This window comes from Brienomyrus brachyistius, chromosome 14, assembly GCF_023856365.1.
Source record: "Brienomyrus brachyistius isolate T26 chromosome 14, BBRACH_0.4, whole genome shotgun sequence".
Classification (NCBI taxonomy): Eukaryota; Metazoa; Chordata; class Actinopteri; order Osteoglossiformes; family Mormyridae; genus Brienomyrus; species Brienomyrus brachyistius.
Window position 1 is genome coordinate 16,931,612 of NC_064546.1, and position 11,098 is coordinate 16,942,709.

The window sequence follows — 11,098 nt, forward strand, 5'->3', positions numbered from 1 at the left end:
TAGGAAGAAACCATAGGAGGAGACGAACTCAAAGGGGGAGCCCATCCTCCAGGGGCTGGTTGAGGAAGTCAAATGAACAAAATGAGCAAAATCTTAATTTATACAATCCAAATTTTAAGATTTGAGTGTAAATACAGACGGCAGACAGGTGATGGTGCTGCTTCTCAAACACTCGGCAAACTGTGCAGTAGGAAAGGTGCCGGTGTTGCGCGCTAAACTGCCACGGATTGCCTCCCCTGACGTCGTAGCTCCGTTTAAAGGCAAAGGGGTGGGGGGGGGGCATTTTATAGCAGGCCACCTCGCCACAGAATGCCCCCCCCCTGTCTAACTCTGGCTGGGAAAACGCTACATGCACCAAACTTGCACCAGATACTCATATTTACCCATTATTTATGCTGTAGAAATTACTTTGGGCAGGGCCATTAGGAAAAGATTATAGCTGGGGCATTTTCGAATGCAAAAAGGCATAATAGACAACTACTTTGAGTTTTTTCAGTTGGTTTAGTGCAAGAAAATGAATTTACAGCGAGCTTTCGCTTCTGTTGCGCGGGAGAAGCGACTTTGCCTTTAAATGGATCGACGACGTCAGGGGAGGCAATCCGTAGCAGGGGTGCAGTTTAGGGCACAGCACCGGCTCTGTAAGCTTTTTATTTGACTTGTTCAATAACCAGGCATATATGAATAAGGGTGTCAGACTTCCGCTCTCAGTCAATAGTGGTACGGTGGATAAAGTGCTAAACTCTCAAATGTAACGTCAAAAGCTCTAATGAGGAGATTGAAGGTTCGGGCAGTTCATTTCAGTAGCTTCCATAGCTGGTCAGTCAGGTAGCGTCAGTCTAGAAGGTTCGAGCGCGGCAAGGTGATTCCTGGACCTTCGGACTGAGTACGTCCGATCTGATGGTGATAGTGGCTGGCGAGAATATCCACACGTATAAACGGAAAGGTGCATTATGTAACTAAGTGAACTTGGCTCTGTACTGGGCCCATTACGCTTTGGAAAAACTTCCCCACCCCTTTACTTAATTGACAACCATGGACATTGCCACCGTTTATTTACCAAGGTTAGCCTCAAACCCATTTTTGATCGTTTTAAATTGCTAGTCCGGAACTAGAGTCCGTAATGAACTACAAATACTACAATGCCCGGAACAATTGGAATCTACCATTGCCTTGCGTTCGTTTTCGGAGGGGGGGTGATTTAAATAATATTTTTAAAATATAATAGTTAAGTAAATTGCGATAGTAGCTGGTTTTTCATGTTTTGACAAATACAATTACTGTACAATATGTCGTGTACATGTTGTTTTGTGATTCTTAGAAACAAACATGCACAGGGGACGTGGATCCACGGTGTCCCCCTCCTAACTTTTAATAACTGTTAATATCTGTATCCTCCTGAAAAAGCAGCATATGTCTACCAGCACAAGGAATGCTGGACATAACAGCATATGCTGTGCTTCGGTACTGGTAGAGCAGCATCATTAATAAAATATTGCTGGTGGTACAGCTTCATTTGCCGGTAGACCAGCAGGGTTATACTGGTTCACCAGTTACATCAACACCAAACCAGCATTGACCACCATAGATTGCTGTTTTTCAGGAAGGGCGTCAGCTGGGTTTATTAAATAACAGAAACCCCATTTAAACGTAAGTGACTATTTATTAATGGACTACCGTTTGAGTTCTGCACTCCACGAACTAAATTATATACATACTAAGTACAAACTTAACGCTGTTGACGAAATGGCCTTATGTGCCAATCTCCTCTGGTATTATTTTGTTCATTTTTATCCTTATTACATTCCACGTTACTCTGTGGTTATTTCCCTCCATTCGTGCATACAGGCTCCTCGAAGGCTTAACCTGGCTGTGCGTGTTAAAACTTCATGTTCATGCTTTAAAACATGGAAAAACAGCTTTCCCCACTCTTGGTACAATGCATTTGTTAATCATTGTATTTATTGCTATGCATTTATTGGTATGCATTTTTGACTATAGTAACACATTTAAAAATAGTTCTAAAAAGTGCACCAAGAAGTCATAGCAACACGGAATATTCAGTTGAATTTAATAAGGATAATAGATTAGTGGATAGTGTAAAATATAAAGCAGTTAATTATTGTTGCTATATGTTTACCGTCTTAGGATTCACGATGCTAATACGACGCTACGCTTATATTACTTGAAAATAAATTAGGCCTATTAAGTTTTATGTAAACGATGGCGATATTTTGCCAAGGATAATTATTGCTTCAGCAGTAGGCAATATGCTGGTGTTTTTAAGAATGTGAGATAAAGTTTATAAAATTATTGAATTTCTAAAGATTCTGAAATGTAAATAGTTTTTGGGGAAATAGATCAATTCCAAGAAGGACCGAAATAGTTCTAGTATTATTGTGATGTCATTTCCTTCGGCAAAGCCCTTATAAAGGTGCGATCAGCCAGAGCCGCAGCTGATGCAGATACCCGGCGGAAAGCGGCGCAAATGACTGGAAAATATTCCACCTGCTTCGCAAACATGATCGCTACGGGATGCTTAGTCTTTGCTTTCTCTGTAATTTCAGGTAAGGCAAAGCGGAAATATACTGTGCACTGAGATTTGTTGTACATCTACTGTCACTTTGTATTTTTACACATTGTGTTTTAAAAATTTATATATCTTCCGGATAATTGGTCTGACAGCGCAATGATTCAGTACCAAGGACAGCAGTAGTTATCGGCTCTTAGTCCAAACCTGATACGTTTTGTGCGGGGGCGAATATGTAAAAATAATATAGATATTTGTATTTTACTTTTAGTTTATCTAATATACGGTTTTATGCACTCGCATCACCACTTGTAGGTGTACAGTGTATACCCAACGCATGAGAAGTAAATTCACAAAATTTTAATTTAAATTGTCAGCAAGACTATATCAACAAAATTACGCAAGTGATTTTTTTTGTTATCTCTGTGCAGATTTATTCTCACAATCCAAATACACCGTAAGGCTAACTGATCTATAAAACTGCCCATAGTGTATGACTGAGTGTTGCATGCATGTGGTCTTACTATGGACTGACATTAAAGTTTTGAATAAATGACCGGAACCCGATGTTTCTTCACGTCCGCATCTTTCCTCTTGTTGCGCAGTGTCTTCGCACCCGGTGTCCCCAGGTTTTATGGGGAAACCAGTCTCCACGGTAAATCATCCCGATCCCTCTGTGTCACGCACTCAAGAGGTGAGGATTGTGAAGAACAGTTTAGACAAGTCTCATATTTTTGTTAACAATTTGTAGTGCATTGTCTGTCTGTTCCGTTCGAAATACATTAATTCCCTGCTCAGCGCGGCTCTAAATATGGTGTTTCATCACAACAAAACCACGTCATACGTAAGATGAACAAACCATAACTAAAAAAGACTCAGGGCTTAAGACTCACCAGCCACTGCCACTGACTGGAAAGACTAAAACGGGAATATAGGTCTATGGGAAATCGATTAATGAGATTAACTTTAATATTAGTGACACGTGTAAGACTACAATAATCAGCTGATGTTGAGAAGGTCACTGCTGACTCTGTCCTCAGTTGCCATTATAAGAATGGTGTTAGTGATCCATTTGCACGGGTGTTTGAATTTAGTGTGTGAGCCCTCTGCAGTGGGTTCCCTCGGACCTCCTCAACCGTGAAAAGCACTTTGCAGAGAGGATATTCCTGATCATAACTGTAAATCCAGTTGTAGTGGGTTGATGTAGCGGATCGAGCGCAGCTTGCGTCCTGTTGGACAGACAGCAGGGTACTCAACGGTATCGTCAGTCTTAGCGAAGTCCCGGAGGATGGGACGTCGCTCTCCCGTGTGGAGTCCATGGTAAAGCAGCGCATTTGGTTGTTGGAGCAGAGCAGCAATATCAGTTGCCTGGGTACGGAACGCCCGGACGGCACCACATGCAGATGTCGCGGCAAAGCAGAGGAATAGATGGGAATCCTGGAAGTAAATCCAGTCGATTGCATAAAACCGTTCAGGCAGCCTGCCTCTGACTTAGGAGACGTTCTGGCTAAGCGATTTTCACAAGTAACTGCAGTGCAGCGTCACTTAAAAATACGCAACGTACAAGGGTGCCAAAGGGGAAAACGGCTCTAGATCAGCTGTCACGGGGGACCCTTACGCTCACCCCCGCTCCCCTCCCCCAGCCAAGCAAAGAAACACAATCAGCTCCAGTATAAAAAAGCAATGCTGCATTTTCAGTATTTTTCGGTACTCACAGAAAATGTCCTTGGGGTAAATGAAATGGGAATCTAAGGGCATTTCACTGAGCACAGACTGTATCAAATGTTTCATTGGTGGATAATTTCAATGTGACTTTGCTGAAAATCAATAAATCTCAATAGTGTTATTTTTTAGTGGAATCACACAGCCACTGACTCTCGTTGGGGTGGGTATTACCTGAATGGGCGGCTGACACTTTGAGGGAAAAACGGCTTAAACTTTGGTTCTGAAGGAGTGATGAAGCAAGTGATCTCACTGCCCAACCCAGCCTGCCGGAAAACGAGACGAGAGATGAACGAGAGAAAGACTAGAGCAAGAGCTGAAACAGAGGAGTGCGGCTCAGTAGGGAGGATTGTCTGTTGTTTCCATTCCCATCCACAGCACCCAGAAGAGTGGTGGGGGGGGGGGGATAAAGGTATTCTATTCTATTCTATTCTATTCTATTCTACTTGTTTTGGTGTTTTTGGATTTTTCTAATCATATGTGTAATATAAATGTTTTATTTCTGCACGAATATGGTCCACTCAGGTGATGAAGTGCATCGTTGAGGTGCTCACCGACACCTTGTCAAAGCCCCAGCCCATCGCTGTCAGGAAGGAGTGCCTGGACGTTCTCTCCAGAGGTAGGGCTGCTTAGGGGAATTATCATCCACACAGAGGTACATATGAAAGTATCCAGGCTGGGAAATACTGCCGAGCCACAGGCCACAGAGCTGAAGGAGTCGGTGGTGCAAGCTGGGGTGGGTAGGCAAGCTGGCAGGACGGGTGGGGGGGGCGGGAGGCTTTTTCAGGAGTTCTGGCCCATGTAGAGTGAATTCCCTTCCTCAGCTGGGTCAGCAAAATTGCTCTTCGTGGACATAAATCAGTGTCGAGCGTGAAACTCAGCCCACATTCTCTGATTAATCATCCGACTACTCAGCACCTGCATGAAGCAGCTGTAAACCGCAGGCCAATTAGCTGACAAGTGCAGGGCTGCTGGGACCTGTGAGTGATGGAGGAGGAGCTGTCTATACGAGAGCCTCACTGTGTGGGACGGACGGGACACATCTGTTCTCTCCTCTTCATTTAAATCACTAATAACAATCTCACCTCAGCTGACAAAAGAGAAACTTACTTTTTTTTGTTAAAATGCAGAATGTGTCCTCTGTTGTTCCTGTTTTCTTTTTAAACAGGCAGATACACAGACACCTATTTGCCACCCTAACATATCCCTCTCCTCTCCTCATAGACGAAACAGTTGTTTCAGTCTTGCAGCACAAGAACTTCCTCCAGGAACTGCAGGAGTTTGCCACCCAAGGTAAGGGGCACCCTGTGACCCCTGAATCATAGTACAACCTGCCAACTGGAAACTTACAAGTAGAGAATTCATCATTATAAATTTTACACACACACACACACACACACACACACACACACACGCACTATATATATATATATATATATATATATATATATATATATATATATATATGAATTTCTGTGACTGTGACTGTGGTGTGCACTGTGATTGGTTGGCGCCCCATCCTGGGTTGTTCCCTGCATTGTGCCCATAGCTTCCAGCTGAGGCTCAGGACCCCCCCTTTGACCCATAATAGGACAAGTGGGTGTAGAAAATGGTTGGATGGATTTTAGCTTAAATTGTTATTTGATCCTCCACTTATGGTGCTATTTTCAGGGGGTGTTTGTGTGCATCAGTTTTTACATGAATCATCTTCTTTCTTTCTGTTGTGTGAGATAATATTTCTGCCATAGTCGTGACCATCATTCTCCATCTTCCCTATAGGTGTCAGCGAGGCATCTCGGCAGCAGCTGCTATTGGCCGGTGGAAAGCAGGTGACCAGCGAACTAGGAGATCAGATGGCTGTGGAACCAACTGCAGGTGGGGAGAGGGTGAAGGGGGGCAAAAAAGGGGGTTAATGCTCTTTAATCAATAGGGGAGGACTTATGGTTCTGAAATGTCGTTGTACCTAATTTTGTTTGTGCTGTGTGCTCATTGTGAAGGAATGAGCAGGTATAATGCTGGATATGTGTGTCGGTTCTGTATTCCCTGAAAACATTCAGCGGTTTGCAGAACTGTATCCTTACAGAGAGGACTTTGTATAGGTACAGTATTGCATGTGTGCATGGCTTTTGAAACCCTGAAAAATGAGTTGCTGTTGTCAATTTCCGAGAATACCTTTGAAATCTTTCAGCTTAAATATTTCATAGGACAAAATGTTCCGAAGGACTAAATAATTTTTCTGTCTTTCTGAACTTGTTAAAAAAAAAGTCTTGTTGCATAAAGATCTCTTAGGAATTTTACCCACAAGCCTTTGCTTCTTTGTTGGAAAAAAAAGATAATTCTACAGAGCTTGTCAGCACCTGTCACTGCTTTGCTGTCTGGGACAGTCTGAGCGTTTGTGTGCTCAGCAAAATATCCCTAAGCATCTGATCTGGCTACTCACTGGTTAGTCCATGTCCTTGATGAAATTATCATATTTTGTTGATCCCTGTGGCAAAAAAACTCTACCGTATTTCTCTCCATAGGTGAGAGCAAACTAATCAGTGAAGGGCAGCCACCCAGAGTGCTGGGGGTTAAGGGCCTTGCTCGAGAGCCCACAGACATACTGCAGTTAGGCTTAAACCAGTAACCTTCTGATTATAGATGCAGAGGCTTAGCCCACTGAGCCACCCATTGCCCCTAATCTAGACTGGGTCAGGGCGAGTTCCTTTGTGGATCTCCCATGCAATCTCTATCATGCAGACCAAGCCGTACCGGAGGACCTAGGAGTGCAGGATTCAGAGAGAGGAGGCGTGGCCAGGAGACACGAGGAGGGGCTACAGTGGAAGGTGGATCCACAAGTGGGTGACATGATAAGGGACACAGAAGGCCACAAGGAAGACGAGGACAAGGAGGAGCACCAGAAGGCTGAGCTGAACAGGGAGAAGAGTGTGTCCTTGAGCTGGGAGGAGGATGAGGAGAGCAGAATGACAGGAGAGAACCCAGAGAACGAAAAAAGCCAGGCTAGTGATTCAGGAGAGGAGCACAGCATCAAAGTGAACCGAGGTAAAGTGAACGACCTGCCTTCAAAGGCATCATTGTAATAGTGCATGACAGCTGAGGTTGACTGGAGGATGCTTCTGGGCACATGAGTACATCGCTGGGAAAACAGTGGCAGCATGCCCCCTGCTGGGGATGAAGTCATCAGTCACAAGGATTAATCACACAGCTGCCCCTGAGAGGCTCCCGCCCTGTGGCAGGTGTGAGAATGTCGGCCGAATAAGGTCCAGATGAGGGCGGAAACGAGAGCAAAGCAGCAGGACAGAGGCCACCTCTACCCACCGAAAAATGTGCTTGTGGATTATTTACTCTTAAATCCTTTTTACTGATCATGGATGATCAAATCTTTTTTCATTTTCCAAAACGGAATTATTAAAAGCGATTTGAAATTGAACTGAATTGTAGGGGAACTAAGGCTGGCTGTTAAAGTGATTAGCAGTGCGTGGATGAATGATGGGTGATCAGGATCTGTGCTCAAACAGGGAACAAGGCTGGTCCAGAAATGGAATTAGAGCTGACAGAGGTGCGAGCCATGGAGGAAGACCCAGAAGAGAAAGAGAGCACAGATAGTGAGGAGGAGGTGGAGACAAGGCTGGACCAAGAAGTGCTTCTGCAGGCGGTCAAGGCGGAAAGTGGAAGGTGGGCGGGGCAAGGGGATGTGGAGGAGGATGACGATGCAAAGGCAGACCCAAGGCGAGAGATCAGCGTTATAGAGGACAGTCTTCTTCAAACCAAAGAGGTAGCACGAAGGAGCCCTGAGGAGCAAGAGCTCCCCCTGGTGGCTTGGGCGGAGACTGAAGAGGGCAGCGCCAGCCAGAGGACAGAGGTGAGGGGTGAGTGCAGCTGAGGCGTTGAAGTCTTAAAATCCAGTAGTACTATACAGGGTCTTTAATTAACTCACAGGGAGATTAAGGGATAACAAAGGTACTCAGGGAACAGGATGCCGGTCTCATTTCTATGGTAACGGATGTGCTGCTGCACGGCTGCTCTGCTCACTGATGGACATGTAGTCTCACTGCACGGTCAGGCACTCAAGTCCCAGGCTGCCCTGTTCTCTGTCCCCCTGCAGGACAGTGAGATAGACGTCTGGCAGCCATTGAGACCGAGTTCGGCAGCCTGAACCAGCAGCTCCACCGATTCCAGATGGGCTGAGCAGAGCCTGTTGCCAACAATTTGACAAAGAATTACATGCTGTGTGAAAATGAAGGAAACTGAATCACAATAAATGACACAGACTGTTGGTGAATTCCTCTTGGGTAATAATGCAGGGTAGTCGTCAGGCTATTGTAAAACACCCAAACCTCCCCCATCACTCACCAAGCCGCATATTAACACATAAAGTATTAATAAAGTATCACGATACTGGTCCCCTGATGAAGCCGGTTTGTGCCTTCCTCATATTCCTGAATGGGCAATGTAATCACAGGTTGATTAATTTCGCTATCTGCCAGATGTAATCCTCTTCATCAGGCAGTGAAGCAGATTAACGTGGTACAGGATTTATATTGCTTCCCGCTTAACAGAATCCAGTGGATTGTTAAACCCCCACCACTAGGGGGCGCACACACACACACACACACACACACACACACACACACACACACGCATGCATTTAAGCAGCTGACGTAGCTTACCGAACAGCCAATTCCTTACAGGGTCCAGGCATTGACGGAAGTCACTGACAACAAGAGGGAATGTGCTGCGAGCACAGGCTGGACCCTGATGCTGTGTTCCATCCTCTGCCATGGGTCAGCATTATACCTGGCCTGAGAGCATCGGTGTGAGCAGAGAGCTGAAAACAATCTGCTGCTTTGGCCTAGAGTGCGACACACAATTTAATAATAGCTTAAAGGTTTCAGCCACACGCTTCCACTCTGCTTATCCAACTGCTGAGGCATTAAATCTCCTTAATGCTGCCATTTACTCAATCCTGCTTGGTACAGCCCTTTCTCCAGTCTGCGGTATATTAAGCATATGCCCCTTCCGGAAAGATCCCAGGGCCGTGGAGAACGATTACCAGGCCCCAGGCACGGAGTGAGCATGACGATTTGGTTGGAAGACAAATACCGAGTAGAGATTTACCTCCCGGTTACCCCCCACCCCCCCTCCATACAGCAGTGTCAAAAGAGGCAAATAATCACAAAACAAAATATAACATCATATTTTTGTATTTATTTCAATTTTTTACCCAGATGGTTCATTTAATTAAAAAAAGTCACAAAAATTTCTTTTTCCTTTTGAACTGTTACAAAAACACCATTTAGGCATGTATGTATTCATATATGTGTATATAATGTATACATACATATATATTATATATAGATATATAACATTTCAAAGTAAACATTCAGGTGGAAGCAGACAGGTCAGGTTAGAGCAGTTATCAATGCTGACACTACCTCCCACTCGGAGCACACTGAAGAGGACAACCATGCAGGAAATAACAGCACTATCAAAGTGCCACGCCTCTCTTCCTCAGCTCTCATCCATTGGATAAGCCATTAAGCCACACCCACACAAGCCCAGTGGCACTCTAGAAACACACTGGAGGAAACCACTCACCACTAGAGCCGCTTTTCAAAATGGTTTGTTCTTCTTCTGCTCACTTATTAATTCTACCCCTATTTATATAAATATAAGTCAATCTCAATAAAATAATTTGTGTGTTTTTTTAAGAATATTGAGGAAATGGACAGGAGGGAAATAAAGTAAATCTCACAGTGAACAGCTGGAAGATAAAACGAGAGTTGAAAACTTCCACGACCTCTCACGTTTGACATCACAACCACATCAACAGATTGACACGGCACGCCCTAGGGGGCCATTATTTTGCTGGGAAACCTAGGAGAATGGAGACATGCAGGGTCCAGGGCTGGGGAACAGATGCTGACAGAGAACACCGGACAGGACAGTGAAAATCCCACTTAACCGTCCAAATTTGTGAATCTCCAGGATTTTTTAAGGTAGTTCACATCAAAAAAATAAATAAAAATAATTAGTAGGAGCCCTTTTTTGAGGAAGAAAATTTTTGCTATGGCTATAAACATCACATTTGAAAAATAGGTATTTTTTTAAGCAATAAAAACACTAAACTATGTCAAGAAGTTGAGGAAGATGTGGAATGCATGAGGTCTGCTGAATGCCCTGCGTCTGAGTACTGGGGGAAAGTTTAAGGTCGTCGCCTCCAGCTGAACCTCAACCACCACCATAGCAACCAAGCCACACTAGCACATTGCCACAGTGATGTCAAGAGAAAGGGACAAATGGGGGGGGGGGGGTCACACATCACATTTTGTGAACAGCCATCTCAGGATAAAAAGGGGGGCTGTTTAAAAATGAGGGCTCCTTCACCATATTCTGTGGGTGCTGTTCTTTAATGATAGGTATGGAAATCTTGTTTTGGTTTAAAAATTCCCCCACCCCTTCCATTAATTAGTAAGAAAAGAAACACACACATGTATGAATGAACAGAAGCTCACACAGCTGACGGCGGAATTCTGCACACGGGATGGAGACATTCTGAGCAGACAGCGGACTGACCCAGGACCCAGCTTCAGCCCACGCCCAGTCTTGAGCCCTACACTGGTGGCAATGCTGGGATGGCATTTGGAGGAAATCAAAGCAAAGCTAGACCAGGAGCATCAGTGACACCCAAGTGTCTGTACAGTACGCAATGTTAACAGTGGAGAAAGAAAACAGACAGAGAAACAAATAGGTGTCACTTCCATTGTCACCAAGACCACCAAAGGAGAGTTTGATTACAGACAAATTATCATAATCATTATAATCAACGTTGTCGTGTTTAGGAGGGGG

At 44.5% G+C, this 11,098-nt stretch overlaps 2 protein-coding genes across 3 annotated transcripts in view; one reads left to right on the forward strand and one right to left on the reverse strand.

Moving 5' to 3' along the window:
- Positions 1-501: 501 nt before the first annotated feature.
- On the forward strand, positions 502-8,659 carry chga (chromogranin A). Its single transcript, XM_048973786.1, has 9 exons — positions 502-1,647; positions 2,421-2,564; positions 3,133-3,221; positions 4,775-4,868; positions 5,474-5,542; positions 6,029-6,124; positions 6,989-7,291; positions 7,768-8,111; positions 8,355-8,659. Exons 2-9 carry the CDS (start codon positions 2,486-2,488, stop codon positions 8,403-8,405), a joined length of 1,125 nt encoding a protein of 374 aa, XP_048829743.1. The 5' UTR covers positions 502-1,647; positions 2,421-2,485; the 3' UTR covers positions 8,406-8,659.
- Positions 8,660-9,437: 778 nt separating this feature from the next.
- Positions 9,438-11,098, reverse strand: part of itpk1a (inositol-tetrakisphosphate 1-kinase a) — a 32,671-nt gene continuing 31,010 nt past the window's right edge. For both annotated transcript variants that reach the window (XM_048973788.1, XM_048973787.1), the window contains exon 11: positions 9,438-11,098. This exon is cut by the window's right edge and continues 348 nt beyond it. The gene's annotated coding sequence lies outside the window, so the exon portion shown is untranslated.

Coding starts and splice junctions, on each gene's coding strand:
- chga (XM_048973786.1), top strand. CDS start 2,486: ATGACTGGAAAATATTCCACCTGCTTCGCAAACATGATCGCTACGGGA. Junction 2,565..3,132: donor TGCTTTCTCTGTAATTTCAG/GTAAGGCAAAGC, acceptor CTTGTTGCGCAG/TGTCTTCGCACCCGGTGTCC. Junction 5,543..6,028: donor GCAGGAGTTTGCCACCCAAG/GTAAGGGGCACC, acceptor TCTTCCCTATAG/GTGTCAGCGAGGCATCTCGG.